The 17295-nt window shown below is 51.1% G+C and overlaps 2 protein-coding genes across 5 annotated transcripts; one reads left to right on the top strand and one right to left on the bottom strand.

The window, feature by feature from the left end:
- Positions 1 to 461: 461 nt before the first annotated feature.
- On the top strand, positions 462 to 13063 carry CD72 (CD72 molecule). Of its 3 annotated transcripts, XM_006143180.3 has the most exons (10): positions 462 to 634; positions 752 to 859; positions 1442 to 1513; positions 2297 to 2386; positions 3114 to 3449; positions 3546 to 3587; positions 7929 to 8077; positions 8689 to 8804; positions 12090 to 12224; positions 12735 to 13063. In XM_006143180.3, the coding sequence occupies exons 1-9, from the start codon at positions 553 to 555 to the stop codon at positions 12217 to 12219; spliced, it is 1125 nt and encodes a 374-aa protein (XP_006143242.1). In that variant the 5' UTR covers positions 462 to 552; the 3' UTR covers positions 12220 to 12224; positions 12735 to 13063. The 3 variants fall into 3 exon arrangements, with proteins under 3 accessions (XP_006143242.1, XP_006143243.1, XP_027625637.1); XM_006143181.3 differs by lacking the exon at positions 3546 to 3587; XM_027769836.1 differs by lacking the exons at positions 12090 to 12224; positions 12735 to 13063 and adding an exon at positions 8993 to 9161.
- Positions 13012 to 17295, bottom strand: TESK1 (testis associated actin remodelling kinase 1). 2 transcript variants are annotated; one of them, XM_006143182.3, is made up of 10 exons: positions 17076 to 17295; positions 16820 to 16941; positions 16645 to 16693; positions 16008 to 16154; positions 15598 to 15680; positions 15346 to 15436; positions 14994 to 15077; positions 14765 to 14854; positions 14519 to 14633; positions 13012 to 14190 (listed from the first exon to the last, which is right to left on the bottom strand). In XM_006143182.3, the coding sequence occupies exons 1-10, from the start codon at positions 17292 to 17294 to the stop codon at positions 13304 to 13306; spliced, it is 1887 nt and encodes a 628-aa protein (XP_006143244.1). In that variant the 5' UTR covers position 17295; the 3' UTR covers positions 13012 to 13303. The 2 variants fall into 2 exon arrangements, with proteins under 2 accessions (XP_006143244.1, XP_027625636.1); XM_027769835.1 differs by lacking the exons at positions 15598 to 15680; positions 16645 to 16693; positions 16820 to 16941; positions 17076 to 17295 and having other exon boundaries at positions 16008 to 16147.

Here is a 17295-nt window from a genome sequence, read left to right as displayed (position 1 = left end):
ATGTCCTCAGTCTGATGGGGAGGACAGAGCCTCACCTTGAGCTGGGATCGTCTGGGGTCAATGTCCAGTCTGATGGGGAGGACAGAGCCTCACCTTGAGCTGGGATCGTCTGGGATCAGTGGGCACAAAAGAGCTCCAACTACACACTGATCAGCCGGTGGACAGGGTGTCAGGAGGGAGGGTGGTGGGTAACCAGGACAGCCTGTGAGCCCAGCATTGCCAAACTGGGTCTAGGACACATGAAAGGGGAGTACATGCAGGACACAGGGACAGGCCCAGCCCCTACCCTTGATGCTCTGGACCTCAGTGTCCCCTCCCCTGCCCCTTGGCCTGGGTCCCGGGCCCTTCTGCTCCACTGAACCCATCTGTCTGACACTTGTTCACATCTTCCTCTTTTCTGACTGGAAGTCACAGGACAAAGTGCTAAGCTGCGTGGTCACGGAGGGAGCACACAGGTCTGAGAGTGATCAGGGTCAGAAAGGAGAGTGACCAGGGCTTGGGGCTGGTGGATGAAGGAGGGGGGGACAAGTGGGGGCAGTGGCACTCAGAACCATGGCCGATGCCATCACCTATGCAGACCTGCGGTTCGTCAAGGTGCCCCTGAAGAAGAGTGTCTCCGGCCGGCTAGGCCAGGGTAAGTGTGCCCCAAGTCTCTCCTGGTCCTGCACCCCCAGCCTCCTTCAGGCTCACTCCCTCCTCCCACAGACCCCATTCCGGGCTCCCACCTTGGCCTTTTCCCTCTCCTCTCCAGACCCAGAGGCTGATGAAGATGGGGAGCTCACCTATGAGAACGTACAAGTGACCCCAGTCCCAGGGGGGCCCTTGAGCTCGGCTTCCTGTGAACTCGGGGACAAAGCAGGTATGGAGAATCCTGGGGATGCGTTGGGGGAGGGCTGTGTCTTGGGCGGGTGAAACCACAGAATTCTCGGGAGGACGATACCCTTGGGGAAAGGAGGAGGGCAGTCCTCAGGACAGAGATGTGTGAGAACAGGATAAGTGGGAGCTAGGGGAAGCAGAAAGGTCCCAGGGGCGGATGGAGGTCCCAGGGGCGGGTGAAGATCCCAACCGGGAAAGGGCTGGGGTGGGGGTGGGGGCAGGGCAGCCCAGTGGGAGATGAGTTCTAATGGGCAACAGGGAGCCATGGAAGAAAAGTGACGATGGCAGAGGGATAGGAGTAATGGGGCGGGAGGTTTGGGGCCACAGATAAGGGGCCCCTGAAAGAACGATAAAGGAGGGAGATGAGGGGTTCCCCGGAGAAAAGGCAGCTGAGAGTCCCAAGGCTCCGGAGAGTGGTAAAGGCGTCCTGGAGTCGTCGCAGAGGACAACACAGGGCAGACTGGGTCTCGCTTGCCGTGCTGGGGGGGCGGGGGCGGCGGTAGAGTGGGGAGAAGGGGCACACCCGGGGCTTCCCGTCTTCGAACCCGACGTTCCCCTTCCTCAGGGCTCAAGTCGGAGCAGCCAACAGCGTCCTGGAACTCCGTGACGTCACCGGCTGCCAGGCGGATTTTACCCTGTGAGGAGGATTGTCCCTCCCCGCCCCCGCGAGCCCTCGCCACCAGCTGTCGGGGTCCCGTGCGGGTCCCTGGGACCGGGGTGTCGTAGGGGAATGTGGTCGCGGCGGGGGAAAGGGAGTCGTGCCTGCGCGGGTCTAGGCTGGGGTAGTGCTGGGCCGGGCAGTGCATGCTTTCTCGGGGTGAGCCGCCCGGCCGCACCCCCATCCCGGGACAGATCATTCTCAAGTGTCCCCCCAGATCGCGTTCCCTCTCCCCTCACTTCCCAATTCCCCCCTTCCCGAGACTTAGTTCCTCCTCCTATGCCCCTCAGTCCTCATCAGTAATAATCCCAGCCCTCTAAAAAAGAACACCCTTCCCTCTTACCTGCAAAATACCCCTCTACCAGACAAAACCCACCCTCCTGCCCCCCTGAACGCTACACTGCCTTCCCCTTAGAGATGCTTTCCCAAGACACCTGCCTCACCACCCCTCCCTTCAGTCTATACACTCTTCTTGTTTTAGTTTGTAGGGCAGGTGAACTCTCTGGAGAGAGAGAGGGAGAGAAAGAGAAACGCCGTGGCAGATGGCCACACTGCAATCCGTTCTCCATTCTCTTCTCTGGATTTTGGGCACGCGCACACATTCACCCAGCAAACGTGATTTTCAAGCCGCTAGGTTGAGGACTCTAACGCTGTAGTCGGCCATATGGGAACCAGTCACCTTAACCACCCAGACATAAGCAGGCCCCAGTCTATGCATTCTTTCCTGGGACTGACGGCCCCTTATCTCTGGGTCCCCTTAAGGCTGTGCAGCCTTTTTGCAGTACCTCCTGTTGGGCCTGCTCTTCGCCTGCCTGCTGTTAGTGGTGGCGGCCATCTGCCTGGGAGTGCGCTGTGAGTATGGCTATCCCTATTCCCATTCATCCCAAATGACTTCCTCCCTGGCCTTCCCCAGTAGAGCCCAGTCAGTAGGAGTAGGTAGAGATGGGGTGGGGGACACAAAAAAGAGAAAAAGCTGTTCCACAGCCAGTGAGGTTCTAGGCAGGGTGCTAGGTCCCAGAGGACTGGAGTGCTTGTGGACTGTGATCAGAGTTAGGCACTGTCAAGCTCATGGGGTGTCTAGATACTTCTCCAGGTTTAGGACAGCAGAGACCATAGTCACTACCACCACCATCCCTAGCTTTGGGTCTGGTTTCCAGCCAGCTCTGTTTTAAAGTGTCTTTTCTTCCGTGCTGGACTCCTGCACGACCGTGGTTTGGGTTCCAGATCTTGCAGCTTGAAGATCACACCAGGCGCACATGTGCATGCCCAGAGTCCTTAGAACAGAATGGAGAAGGGATTGCCATCCTGGGTGGGTGGGGAGATTTCTCTCTTGCCCTTTGTCTCTGTCTCTCTCCAGATAGCACATGCACCCTGTGGCAAAAACCTTTTTAAAAAATATCTTGTCTTCCTAATTGTCCTTACCTAACCCAGTACCTACTTAAGTGCTAGGCAGTCAGATCTTATAGTTCACCCTGTTAGGCAAAAAGCTCCAAGCAGCAGAAAAAGGGCTGGTGCTGCAATCTCAGGGCACCAGGGCATGGCTGGAGAAGATGCCCTCCAACTCTCTGTGGCCAAACAGATCTGCAGGTCTCTCAGCAGCTTCAGCAGATGAACAGGGTTCTGGAAGCCACTAACAGCAGCCTGAGGCAGCAGCTCTACACGAAGATAACTCAGCTGGGGCAGAAGGAAGAGTCTCTGCAAGAGTCCAGGAGAGACCTGGCCCGGAGTCAGGAAGCACTACAGGTGGAACGGGGGGATCACCAGGCTGCTGCAGGGCAGTTACAGGCCTGCCAGTTGGACAGGGAGAAGACAAAGGAGGCCTTGCAAAATGAAGAGGTGCAGAAGAGAGCCTTGGAGCAGAGGCTGAGGAACATGCAGGATACACTGAAGCCCTTCTTCACGTGTTCCACAGAAGGTATCTGCTCTGGGGAGAGGACAGGTGGAGGGGTCAGCTCTGAGGGATAGATTGAAATATAGAGACACCAAAAGCAGGGGCCTGTCTGTCTTTCAGGAGCCAGCGAACTCTTTTGGAAAGAGGCAGTGAATCTAAGAGGTAGCTGACTTGCGCTGCACAGGCTTGGTCACTGGGAAGGATCAAACTACATACTGGATTAAGGGGAACTCACCCAGCTCGAAGGCAGAACCTGTGGGTGAGAGGCGGGTGGCAGCCAGAACTCCAAATCATGTTGTCCAAAGTAACTTGGCATACTATACTTCACCCGTTTGACATTAGAGGCAAAGATCTGGGAGCCCTTGATATTTGGATGTGAAGTTGGCTATTTGCATATTTTTCTAAAGACAGGGCCCACAGCTTTAATTAATTCTTACAAAGGTTAAGCATTTCTCCAAAAGTTATGTGACGTGATATGCAGCCTGGTGGCGGGGTAAGGCAGCTGAGGCCTCCACTCACCTGCAGGACCCACAGTGAGATTGGTGGGGGTTGTGGTTTAGAGAATGAGGATGGGTGTCCATCCATTTTGACAGGAGCCTAGCCAGTAGGTAGAAATTGGGGAGGGGAAACAAAAAAAGGGAAAAGCTGTGCCATAGCTGGCGAGGTGCTAGGCAGGGTGCTAGGCTGGAGAGGACTGGAGTCTTATGGACTGTGGTCGGGGCTAGGCATTGCCTAGCTCATGGGTGTCTGGATGCTTCCACCAGTTTAGAATGGCAAGATTATGTGCAGACAGCCCTGCCCTCGTTTCCTTAACCCTCTTTTTAAGAAAAAAAAATTAATTTTATTTATTCACTCATTTATTTTTAGTTTAACCAGAGATACACCAGAGAACGAGGGAAAGCAAGAAAGCAGGCCGCCAGGTCACGGACTTGAACCATGGTCGACCATGTGGGAGTGTCCAACACCTTAACCACCATGCCACCTGCTGATCCCTCCTTAACTCTCTTAACCTCTATGACCTCCGTTCCATTCCAGTGTTGCCACTCATTCCTGTAGCTGCAGCCTAGCCCTCAGCATCCCAAACTGCTCCTCTGCTGAAAGGACACTGTCAGACCTCCACCCTGATCATAACTGCCTGCCTGCACTGCAGGCCTGTCCCACACGTCTTCTTTGATCTCACTGAGGTCTCTGACCTGCTGACTCCCATTTCTTCCCTTTCCATTAGCTGTCCCCTGTCCTCCCTTCTCTCCCTACCTACCTGGGGTTCCAGGGTTCCTCACTTCACTCACGCTTTGTTTCATGATCCTTCTGGTGCACCTGACTGGCAAAATCTCAACTCTCGCTGAGGCTAGCTGACCACTTTGCTCAGGCCGTACCAAGGTGTGACAAATTGCACCGCTGCTCTGCTTGGTGCCACTGCAACTCTAGTCTCTAAGCACTGCCTGGCAACCTCTGCAGGGGTTGGCTGACACTCCATACCTCCTTTCCCCATTACCTTCTCCCTCACTTTCTGCAGGTGCCCTGTCTCCTACTCTGTCAGAGAGGAGTTCTCTCCGTTTTCTTTTTTTTTCTTTTTCTTTTTTTTGGGAGAGATTTTTTTCGCTATAGGGCGCGTGCGCTTGCCAGACAGACAGAGAGAGACATAGAGACAGAAAGCGAGAAATCACCCCCCAGGGGGGATGGTCACACTGCAATCCCTTCTCCTCCATTCTCCTCTCGGGATCTTGGGCACGCACACACACGCGCCCGGAGTGAGTTTTAAGCCACCAGGTCCGGGATGCGAACCACGGTCGACTACGTGGGAGTCCAGCGACATAGCCATTACGCTAACTGCTGGTTCCCTCTCTCCGTTTTTTATCAGCACATCTATACATCCATTTGTGCTTTTGTCCATCCCTACCTTTTGCAAGGATAACTGCAACAGCTGTCTGAATGTTTTTCCTAATCCACTGCTCTTCCTACCAATTTATTCTTCATATTGGAGCCAGGTTAATCCTTTAAAAACAAAATCTGGGGGCCAGCAGTTGGCGTAATGGCTATGTTGTTGGACTCCCATGTAGTTGACTGCAGTTCAAGTCCCAGACATGGTGGCTTAAACTCATGTCGGGCATGAGTGAATGTGTGCCCAAGATCCTGAGAGGAGAATGGAGGAGAAGGGATTGCAGTGTGGCTATCCCCCTTGGGGGGTGATTTCTCACTTTCTGTCTCTCTGTCTCTCTCTGTCTTTCTGGCAAGCACATGCACCCTATAGCAAAAACCTCTAAAAAACATTTTTTTTTTTTTAAATCTGATCATGTCATCTCAGTTCGGGGCATGTCATTCTTGTTAATTAACAACATAAAATTGTAAAATACATATTATAATTATATATATTATAGTAAAAGAACACATATTATATGTTCCAACACTGTGCCCAGAGATAGTTAGTGAACAATGTAGTAAAAGCTGACATTGGCTTTCTCTTCCTCACAATACAGAACTATGAAGTTCTGGGGCCGGCAGGTGACATGGTGGTTAAGGGCACTGGACTCCCAAATGACCGACTGCAGTTTGAGTCCTGGATTTGGTGACTTGCTTTCTCACTTTCCCTCTCTCTCCCTCTCACATCAAATTAAAATGAATAAATAAATAAATATTTTAAAAATAAATGAAGTCCTTGGGCTAGCAGGTGGCACAAAGATTAAGGCATCTGAATCCCACATGGTTAACATCTGAGTCCCAGACTAGGCATGTGTGAGTGAGATGTGTGCCCAAAATCCCAAGATGAGAATGGAGAAGAAAGATTGTGGTATGACTATCCCCTTTCGGGGGTGATTTCTCATTTTCTTCTCTCTCTATTTCTCTGTCTCTGGCAAGTGCACATGCTTTATAGCAAAATAAATAAATAAATAAATAAAATAATAATAAAGAAAGAAAGAAAAACTTTTAAAAAGTTCTTAACATGGCTTCCAAAGCTCCTTCCAACCTTTCAGTAGACCCCTCACAGTCTTCAGTTTGGCCACATTGACTTAAAGAAACTATTCCATTTATTATTATTATTTTTATATTTTTGCTATAGGACATGCACGCTTATCAGAGACACACACACACACACACACACAGAGGAGAAAGAGAGAGAGAGAGAAACTGAGAAAGCAAGCCACCAGGTCCAGGACACAAACTGTGGTCATGTATGTAGGAGTCTAGCACCTTTTTTTTGAGAGGTTTTCGCTATAGGGTGTGTACGCTTGCCAGACAGACAGAGACATAGAGACAGAAAGCGAGAAATAATGCCCAAGGGGGATGGTCACGCCGCAATCCCTTCTCCTCCATTCTCCTCTCGGGATCTTGGGCACGCACGCACACGCACCCGGCGTGAGTTCTAAGCCACCGGGTCCCGGATGCGAACCGCAGTCGACTATGTGGGAGTCCAGCGACATAACCATTATGCTAACTGCTGGTACCCAGGAGTCTAGCACCTTAACCATCACACCACTTGCTGGCTCCTCTGAGTTTTTAAAAATTCCTTTAAGTTGCCATGGGATAGTAGATTGTGATGGGAAGCTGGGTGGGAACATGAGGAAATAGAAGAGATAGAGTTGGAAGAACAGGAATGATGGAATAAAGCAATGAAAGGAGGTGAGCTGGGGTTAGCACAGATTGGAGTGAGGGAAGTGAAAGAAAGAGATGTTTACTTTTTATGGATATTCAGGAAAGGAAGAACAGAGAAAAGACAGAATCATGAGGTGGAGACGAAGGAAATGAACAGTATTCATGGTTTGGGCAAAATAAGAAGCAAGGTGATCTGCTTGTGGAAGAGTAGCAGGATAAGGAGAGGTGGCTGGTGGCTGGAGGAGTGTGGGAAGTCTTGGGTGTACAGTGGGGGTTTTCTTTAAGGAAGATTTTTGCTATAGGGCACATATGCTTGCTAAAGAGACAGAGAGAGATAGACAGAAAGCAAGAAATCATCCCCTGGTGGAATGGCCATGCCCATAATCCCTTCTCCATTCTCCTTGCAGGATTTTGAGCACACACACACACACACAAACTTGGCATGAGTTTGAAAGCCACTAGGTTTGGGACTTGAACTGTGGTTGGTCATGTGGGAGTCCAGTGATGTAACCATTATGCTATCTGCTGGTTCCCTAAGTGGGGAATAGTTTAGGGAGTGAAGGAGAAGAATTAAAGGCCTATCAAACGGTTATCAGGGACCTGGTGAGAAAATTGAAAATGTCAGGGCAGACTGTAATTGTTCCGATATTGAAGATAGTAATACTAACCCTGTTAAAATACGCTCCCCCGATTGTTAAAAAGTAATGTTAAGTTTTAAAGCCTTTTACTAAGTGTACACAGGTATGGCATTTGCAGAGGTGAACAACAACAAAAACAGATTGCAAACATTAAGGACTAGAACTCCGTGAAGGAGCTTAGGTTAGATGCAGGGGAATCTTGTTAGTAACCAGATTGCTGAGTAGTCGCTTCCATCCCAAGCGTTGCTGCTGTCACATTCTTTCTGCTTTTCAGACACCTGCTGTCCGGTGGGATGGATACCAAATGAGAAAAGCTGCTTTCACATCTCACTTACTCGAAGAAGTTGGGAGGAGAGCCGAAACTATTGTAAATCTCTATCCTCCGACCTGGCCACATTCAAGAAAACTCACTCTTCTCATTCAGTAAGCATACTCTCTTTCTCAGACTAGTGGGTGCGATTAGGTAAAGAGATGTATGTCATCAAGTCAGGAATGGTAGTGCACACATAGCCTGCATTCCTTTTTCCATGACAAATATTGATAATTGATCACGATACTTGACCACAACTGAGCTCAGAAACAGTCTCGGCATCTTCTCAGCTCAGTGCTTCAAGAGGTTAACTGATTAGAGTTGGCACAGGAGCTGAGACTTTCGAAGTTTCTTTGCTTTGATCTGTCTCCTCTCAGCTTGCTGGTCAGCTCTTTGGGCTGTGAAACAGGTTCTTTGACTCCCGTGGCTTCTCGACAGAGAGGTCCTGTATCTAGGACTAGGCCAGATTGTACAGATTAGTTCATTGGGAGCAGAACTCTGCCTCCAAAGGCTGGCAGAAATTCTCAGTTGGGAGGTGAACTGAATGGTGAGCCTGCATCTGCAGGGTGGCACTTGGAGGATGCAGACAAGTCACCAACAAACTGTCTTGTACCAAAGATGGGCACAGCCCTCTTGCCAAGGCTCATAGGCCTCCTTAGGATGTTTGTTTTCTTCCATATTTCTCATTACTCTCCACAGACCTCTGGTCTCTTTGTCCCCTCAGACTTACTCCACCAACTTAGATCAGGTGTTGTCACATGATGGGTCAGAGGATGCATATTGGATTGCTTTCTACTATTATAAGAACGAGCAGCAGTATGATCGTATATGGAACTTTTGGTAAGTTTGTTAGAACTTTTTGGGTATCTTCAACTCCATAAAGCCCTCACAGACACATAATGCTTCCATAAATCAATATTGCAATTGCCTATTTGTTTCCTCTATTCAATTAATAACTCTGTAGGACAGTCTTATTCTCTATTGTGTCCCCGGTAACTAAAAGTCCCTGTCTGGCACATGCTTTTTAGGGACCTATATCATCTTCCAGAAGTAGAATTTGGGGACTTAGCTAGGACTTCACAGCCGATGAACACTGGCATCCTAACTTCTTGTCAAGGATACCCAAACTGAGATTGTATTTTTCCAACCAGGGCCATCTGGCCCAAGGAAGTGAGCAGAGGAGCATGAGGTAACTTTGAGGATCAATCCTAGGGACTGTAAAACAGGGTGGAGAAAGCAAGCCACCAGGTCCAGGACACAAACTGTGGTCATGTATGTAGGAGTCTAGCACCTTTTTTTTGAGAGGTTTTCGCTATAGGGTGTGTACGCTTGCCAGACAGACAGAGACATAGAGACAGAAAGCGAGAAATAATGCCCAAGGGGGATGGTCACGCCGCAATCCCTTCTCCTCCATTCTCCTCTCGGGATCTTGGGCACGCACGCACACGCACCCGGCGTGAGTTCTAAGCCACCGGGTCCCGGATGCGAACCGCAGTCGACTATGTGGGAGTCCAGCGACATAACCATTATGCTAACTGCTGGTACCCAGGAGTCTAGCACCTTAACCATCACACCACTTGCTGGCTCCTCTGAGTTTTTAAAAATTCCTTTAAGTTGCCATGGGATAGTAGATTGTGATGGGAAGCTGGGTGGGAACATGAGGAAATAGAAGAGATAGAGTTGGAAGAACAGGAATGATGGAATAAAGCAATGAAAGGAGGTGAGCTGGGGTTAGCACAGATTGGAGTGAGGGAAGTGAAAGAAAGAGATGTTTACTTTTTATGGATATTCAGGAAAGGAAGAACAGAGAAAAGACAGAATCATGAGGTGGAGACGAAGGAAATGAACAGTATTCATGGTTTGGGCAAAATAAGAAGCAAGGTGATCTGCTTGTGGAAGAGTAGCAGGATAAGGAGAGGTGGCTGGTGGCTGGAGGAGTGTGGGAAGTCTTGGGTGTACAGTGGGGGTTTTCTTTAAGGAAGATTTTTGCTATAGGGCACATATGCTTGCTAAAGAGACAGAGAGAGATAGACAGAAAGCAAGAAATCATCCCCTGGTGGAATGGCCATGCCCATAATCCCTTCTCCATTCTCCTTGCAGGATTTTGAGCACACACACACACACACAAACTTGGCATGAGTTTGAAAGCCACTAGGTTTGGGACTTGAACTGTGGTTGGTCATGTGGGAGTCCAGTGATGTAACCATTATGCTATCTGCTGGTTCCCTAAGTGGGGAATAGTTTAGGGAGTGAAGGAGAAGAATTAAAGGCCTATCAAACGGTTATCAGGGACCTGGTGAGAAAATTGAAAATGTCAGGGCAGACTGTAATTGTTCCGATATTGAAGATAGTAATACTAACCCTGTTAAAATACGCTCCCCCGATTGTTAAAAAGTAATGTTAAGTTTTAAAGCCTTTTACTAAGTGTACACAGGTATGGCATTTGCAGAGGTGAACAACAACAAAAACAGATTGCAAACATTAAGGACTAGAACTCCGTGAAGGAGCTTAGGTTAGATGCAGGGGAATCTTGTTAGTAACCAGATTGCTGAGTAGTCGCTTCCATCCCAAGCGTTGCTGCTGTCACATTCTTTCTGCTTTTCAGACACCTGCTGTCCGGTGGGATGGATACCAAATGAGAAAAGCTGCTTTCACATCTCACTTACTCGAAGAAGTTGGGAGGAGAGCCGAAACTATTGTAAATCTCTATCCTCCGACCTGGCCACATTCAAGAAAACTCACTCTTCTCATTCAGTAAGCATACTCTCTTTCTCAGACTAGTGGGTGCGATTAGGTAAAGAGATGTATGTCATCAAGTCAGGAATGGTAGTGCACACATAGCCTGCATTCCTTTTTCCATGACAAATATTGATAATTGATCACGATACTTGACCACAACTGAGCTCAGAAACAGTCTCGGCATCTTCTCAGCTCAGTGCTTCAAGAGGTTAACTGATTAGAGTTGGCACAGGAGCTGAGACTTTCGAAGTTTCTTTGCTTTGATCTGTCTCCTCTCAGCTTGCTGGTCAGCTCTTTGGGCTGTGAAACAGGTTCTTTGACTCCCGTGGCTTCTCGACAGAGAGGTCCTGTATCTAGGACTAGGCCAGATTGTACAGATTAGTTCATTGGGAGCAGAACTCTGCCTCCAAAGGCTGGCAGAAATTCTCAGTTGGGAGGTGAACTGAATGGTGAGCCTGCATCTGCAGGGTGGCACTTGGAGGATGCAGACAAGTCACCAACAAACTGTCTTGTACCAAAGATGGGCACAGCCCTCTTGCCAAGGCTCATAGGCCTCCTTAGGATGTTTGTTTTCTTCCATATTTCTCATTACTCTCCACAGACCTCTGGTCTCTTTGTCCCCTCAGACTTACTCCACCAACTTAGATCAGGTGTTGTCACATGATGGGTCAGAGGATGCATATTGGATTGCTTTCTACTATTATAAGAACGAGCAGCAGTATGATCGTATATGGAACTTTTGGTAAGTTTGTTAGAACTTTTTGGGTATCTTCAACTCCATAAAGCCCTCACAGACACATAATGCTTCCATAAATCAATATTGCAATTGCCTATTTGTTTCCTCTATTCAATTAATAACTCTGTAGGACAGTCTTATTCTCTATTGTGTCCCCGGTAACTAAAAGTCCCTGTCTGGCACATGCTTTTTAGGGACCTATATCATCTTCCAGAAGTAGAATTTGGGGACTTAGCTAGGACTTCACAGCCGATGAACACTGGCATCCTAACTTCTTGTCAAGGATACCCAAACTGAGATTGTATTTTTCCAACCAGGGCCATCTGGCCCAAGGAAGTGAGCAGAGGAGCATGAGGTAACTTTGAGGATCAATCCTAGGGACTGTAAAACAGGGTGGCCACCTCCTTGTATTCCATAGCTGGAGTTTTCATCTTTAAGTTTCCAGGTGATTTTCCCCTCCCCTAGTACCGAAAGCCTCTTCTGGTTAGAGTCCATACATCTGTCCCTCAATGATACCCAATGTGGCCTTAGGCAGGCAGGACAAGTTAGGACTTGGGTTGAGCTTTATGCAGGGCAAGGGGAGAGCAAGGAGGATGGGCTAGGAAGGGTCCAGAGCATATTACAGTTCTACACTGCTCTTGGTTTTATAGTCAAAGTTTGAAATATCTCAAGTTTCAAAAATGTTGGACAACATGGCAAGAAGCATGTAGAACCCCTCTTCCCTGCATCTGTGAGATGACAGCTTTCAGATTCCCAGACCCAGACCATCCTGTGCACTGAGCTGGGTGAGCATGAGGAATGGGGCTGAGGACTGGGGATTCTGTCTGCTCTAGGGCTGCTGCCCCAGGTAGGCTGTGTTGGGTTCCAGGGCTCCCCAGCCTAGCCTTGTGGGGAGTTCACCACCACAGCTGAGGGGTTGTTGTTGAGGGGAGACCTGGGTACTGAGCCCAAAGGACAAGTGCTGGTGAAGCTGTCTGTGGCCACATCCAGGGACCACTGGGGAGCTGGTCCTGGGGGTTCTGGCTCAGGGCTGCAGCCCTCACACTCTATCCTCTCAGGAAGTCCAGGGGCAGAGGAACTCTGAGCAGGGGGCTCAGATATCAAAGGGAAGACTTGTTGGGGGGGGGGGGACAGGTCCACAGCCTGCAGTGCTTGGTATGCTTATATAAGGGCAAATTGGGCAGGGGAGGCCTAGGATTGGTGGCTGGTGCTGTGGCTGTCCAGGGAGCTGGGGAGAGCTGGCTGATGGTTTAGTGACTGTCTAACTGTTGAGCTCACTGATGTTTCTCTTCCAGATACTCATGCCAACGAGTGCCTGTGCCCCTCATCCCTAACCTGTGACCTGCAGGTCCTAGGTCATCTCTCTGTGGTACTCCCTCACTCTGGGCAGTGCCCAATCAGGGACTGATCCATGCCTAACACTTCTAGCCAGCTTGCTGCCTGCTTGAAACATGGTCCCAGAAATTGGACAGTTCCATGGAATAGAGTGAAGAAGCCTCTAGAAGGGCCTTCCCCAAGAACCTCCTGTAGAACTGGGGAATGGGTGGGAAGAGGGCGCATGGCCTGATTGGATAGGGGCAGCCCGGAGCCAGCCAGGCAGTTTTATTGAAATATTTTTAAATAATTTGCACGTGTTAGTCTCGTGTGTCAGCAACACTGTGTCTAGTTCAGTGATCCCCACAGAAGCAGCAGCCCAGGGGTGGGATGGGAAGTGCTCTGTCCCTCGAGTCCATGCTGAGGTTCCCCTATATGGGGAGAAGAGCCAGTCAGCCCTCTGGGGCTGGCACTGTCCAGCAAGTGTACACTGTCCTCACAGGATGTCCTGGAGGCCAAAGTTGGAGGCCTGAGGCCACAGGTCCCATTGCTAAGAGCGTGCCCCAGGCAGCTGCAGGCTGGGTGTGGGTGGCTTAGCGTGGTGCCCTCGATGGCAGAGGAGACTGCCCGCCTCACAGTTCAGGTTGCGGTAGCGGGCAACAGCTGGTGTTGGGCGGGGGCACATGGACAGAAAGCCAAAGCTGAAGGGGCTGAGGCAGCAGCCGGGGCAAGGTAGCCCCTCATCAGGCTCCCTGGGGACCGAAGGAGGCGGTGAAGGTTCTGTCCGCTCTAGGGCTGCTGCCCGGGGCAGACTGTGCTGGGCCCGGGTCCAGGGTTCCCCAGTCCAGCTCTGTGGGGAGTTCACCACCACAGCTGGGGGGTTGTTGTTGAGGGGAGGTCCTGGCCTAGGAGACCAGGGTTGGGAGGCTGAGGAACAGGTGCTGATGAAGTTGTCTGTGGCCATGTCCAGGGGCCGCTGGGGAGCTGGTCCTGGGGGTTCTGGCTCAGGGCTGCTGCCTTCACACTCCATCCTCTCTTCAGCCGAAGGGCCCACGGGGGGAGGGCCAGGGCCTGGAAGCGCTGTCTCCATACGTCGGGGGAGCTCAGGGGATGAGGGGAGCGAACGGCAACGGCGGGCAGGTGTCCCGGGCTGGACCAGAGTCTCTGGAGTGGTCACCAGGGGCAGCTGGGTGGAGGGCAGCGGTGATGGTGGTACAAGGGGCAGGGGGGCGACTGGCTTGTTGGGTGTGTCCAGGAGCTTGATCTTGCCACCCCTGAGGTCTTCCCGTAGAGAGAAGGGGTTGACTCGAGTCAGATTGTCCCCCCAGTTAGGGGGCGATTCTGGTGATGGCGGCAGGAAAAGGTCTGACCGGCTTCGGGAGAGCCGAGGGTCCGGCCGGGGAAGCGTGGCCGAGGGACCCCCTCTTGGAACAGACCCTGTAGACAGAGAAGTCTGTGATCACTGTTTTCAGCATGTGATCCTAGCTCCCTGAGGGCTCACTCCTCTCAGGAGGCTGGTGGAACTAGAGGTTAGGAGAGGGAGTCTCATAGGGTGCTATGGAGAGGGGGAATGTCAACTCCAGCCCCCTTTTACCTCCTCTTTCCTTCCACCTCTACAATTAGACAACTATCTTCTCTGAGAGGTCCTTCCACCCACCCTACCCTTCTCAACTAATAAACACACAGTCTCACTTGGATAATTATCTGAGTTCTGAGGAAGAGAGAGGCTAAAGGACTTCAGTAGAATCAGGTCATGCTCTCTTACCTTGACTGTGTATTAGGGAAGTCCTGGTGAGGGAGACTGGCTCAGGCAGCTGTTCCAGGATCCATTCCAGGTGCTGGGTGATTTCAGTGAAGGGGGCACGGGTGCTAGGTTCCATCTAATGGGTAGAGACAGGGACAGCTTCACTCAGTGTTCTGAAACAAGGCTCTTGAGTTCCTCCCCTCAGTTGGCACCTGGGCAGCCATGCCAGCTCATGGAGGGGGTGGGCAGGGAGTGTGAGGCTCTTACGCTGCAGCAGTGGATAGCCAGGAGCAGGAAAGGCAGGGGGCAGTCATCCCCAACCAGGGTTCGGAAAGCAGGTACATCCAGGCCAAAGTCCTGTGGGGACAGAGAGAAGGGGCCTCCAAATCATTCTTCCTCAAGTTCTCCTGTCCCCAATCAGGGCCTCAACCTCCAGAGAACCTCTTGGTTCCCCAGTGTGGAGTTATCCCTCCTTATCAAACCTAGAGACATTCACCTCTGTGCGGGGTAGGTAGTCAGGGTCTGCAGGTACTCGGGCGATGAGCTCGCAGAGGACAATCCCAAAGGCAAAGACATCGGCCTGGGGGAGAAGATAAAGACATAACAATGCCCAGGGGATGAATTGACAGTTTTCATTTGAGAATTTTGTCAGATTTGGGGGAAGAGGGAATCTGGGTAGTTTTCCTGTGTTTGAAAGCTACCTGTGAGGGGCAAGAGGGACACGGGGGGTGGTGGGGGGTGGGAGGGAATGGCATCCTGAATATTAGGTTTATTGTTGGAATGAGGCCTTATGGAAGTACCTCAAGGGTGTCTAGAAGACTCTGGGGATCTGAAAAGTCATGACTCACCTTCTCGTCATATAGCTCACCCCGCAACACCTCTGGGGCCATCCAGTATGGAGAACCCACCACAGCCAATGGCTCCTTCCTTGCCCCTTCCCTGCAGTAGCAGGAATAAGGTGGTCAGAAACATGCCACTCAGGCATCCTCCCTGGACAAAAGGGTGAAGTGAAACCCCTCCCCTCCCCAAGGGAAATGTCCTGGAAGCTTCATTTAGGGGTTTTCTGGGAGGTGTGGCAACAACAGGGGCATTCACCTCACCTATACACAGGAATCTTTTCAGCCAGTCCAAAGTCACCCACGACAGCTGTGAAGCCTCGGTCTTCCCGTCGGATCAGACAGTTCTGACACACACACATATAGCATCCCAAACACCTGTTACCTTCTCTCTGGTCTCCCAATATATATCCCAAACTCCTGTCAGTCCAGCATAACCCCAATTTCTCTGATCTCTCATTTCTCTGAAGTACCCCAATACTGTACCATCACCCCAAACTGCAAACACTGTGATACTCAGTCCTTCAGAGTACTCCCCTCACCCCAGTCCAACATTTTCCAATGCCTTGCCAATCCAACATCTTAATGTATCTATTATCCACATTCCAACCACTATGGGCCATTACAACTACTATTCTCAAACCCCCTTTCATGACTCCTCCCCCCTGGCCTACCTTGGATGTAAGGTCTCGGTGGAATACACCTTTGGCGTGCAGGTACCGCAGGCCACGGGCAATGTCCAGAGCCAGACGGAGCCTGACTGGCCAGGATAGGGGTTCAGGGGAGCTGAGCAGCTGTTCCAGAGTCCCCCCATTCATATACTGGGGCACAGAGTGAGAAGAAGGAATGAATGTCAAAGCTTCAGTCCGTATTCTAGGTCTTGCACTAGTAAGCCAAGGAATGCTCAGGAGGATCACAAAGGTGAGAAGGGTGAGTCTGTAGGGCTACCAAGTCCTATATGATAGCCGCTAGTACAACTCCTTAAATTATTAAATTTAAACATAATTGAACATTCAGTTCCTCACATCAGTCACATTCCATGCTCCAGTCTAGCCACATGTGGCTGGTGGCTACTGTATTGGACAGCACAAATATAAAACATTTCCATCACTGTAGAAAGTTCTATTAATGCTGTTTTGGAGGTCAGGGAATGAGACCAGCTAGGGCCTCCTGTAGGTGGTTTGCCTAAATGGAAGTTCAGGGAAGTCTCTCCCCTGGGAGAAAGGTCTTGATGCCTCTCCCTATTCCTCTGTAGAACCACCAGGCCCAGTGACTCCCTTTCCCTGCTCCCCTTTCCTGACCTGTCCTCACCTCTGTAAGAGCGTGCAGCTGCCCCTGGTGTACACAGACCCCCATGAACCTGGAAGAGGATGGGGAAGACAGGAGAACAGGCTGTAAGAATCCCGGGCCCTCTTTAGATCCCACTTTTCCCGCGGGATCTCTCCCTTTCCCTCCCGCCCAGGAAGATGGCCAGCAAGCGACTGACCTTAGGATGTTAGGGTGCCGGAGCCTGTTCATCAGCTGCACCTCCCGTAGTGTGTTGCCCCGGTTACTTGGGAGCTTGTTCATCTTCAGCACCATGACTTGCCCTGACTGTCGATGCCGAACCTGAGGGTGGCAGGGGCCGGCAAGTCGGGCAGGTTGCCCGATTCTGGGCCTTCTTCCCCTAGCTCTGGGACCCCTAATTCCAGCCTCCCATTGAAAGGTCGGCCCCGCCCCTCTATCGTCTCTGCTGGTCCTACCTTGTAGACCTCCGAGAAGAAGCCGGCTCCGATCTTCTCCGCGCAGTGGAAATCGTCCACACGCGCCAGGCTGGACACAGCGCTGCGGAGAGCCCGGTAGGAGGAGGGCCGGCCCCTGCCCGGGCCTCCACCCGCGCCCCCTGGTCCCGGGAGCCCCTCCCCCGGCGCCTCTCCCGGCCCCGGCCCAGGGCCCCGCAGTGGGGGCCGTTCCCCAGCCATG

The sequence above is a fragment of the Tupaia chinensis genome, unplaced genomic scaffold (assembly GCF_000334495.1).
Source record: "Tupaia chinensis unplaced genomic scaffold, TupChi_1.0 Scaffold000093_1, whole genome shotgun sequence".
Taxonomy (NCBI): Eukaryota; Metazoa; Chordata; class Mammalia; order Scandentia; family Tupaiidae; genus Tupaia; species Tupaia belangeri.
Note: the sequence above shows the minus strand (reverse complement) of the source record. Positions and strands in the feature narration are given on the sequence as shown.

What these genes read in the sequence shown, in the direction of transcription:
- CD72 (XM_006143180.3), top strand. Translation starts at nt 553, where the DNA reads ATGGCCGATGCCATCACCTATGCAGACCTGCGGTTCGTCAAGGTGCCC. An exon ending in CTCCGGCCGGCTAGGCCAGG is followed by an intron (nt 635 to 751) that starts GTAAGTGTGCCC and finishes TCTCCTCTCCAG; the next exon opens with ACCCAGAGGCTGATGAAGAT. An exon ending in TGAACTCGGGGACAAAGCAG is followed by an intron (nt 860 to 1,441) that starts GTATGGAGAATC and finishes CCCCTTCCTCAG; the next exon opens with GGCTCAAGTCGGAGCAGCCA.
- TESK1 (XM_006143182.3), bottom strand. Translation starts at nt 17,294, where the DNA reads ATGGCTGGGGAACGGCCCCCACTGCGGGGCCCTGGGCCGGGGCCGGGA. An exon ending in GTGAGCTATATGACGAGAAG is followed by an intron (nt 15,078 to 15,345) that starts GTGAGTCATGAC and finishes CTTCTCCCCCAG; the next exon opens with GCCGATGTCTTTGCCTTTGG. An exon ending in TTCCCTAATACACAGTCAAG is followed by an intron (nt 14,191 to 14,518) that starts GTAAGAGAGCAT and finishes CTCTGTCTACAG; the next exon opens with GGTCTGTTCCAAGAGGGGGT.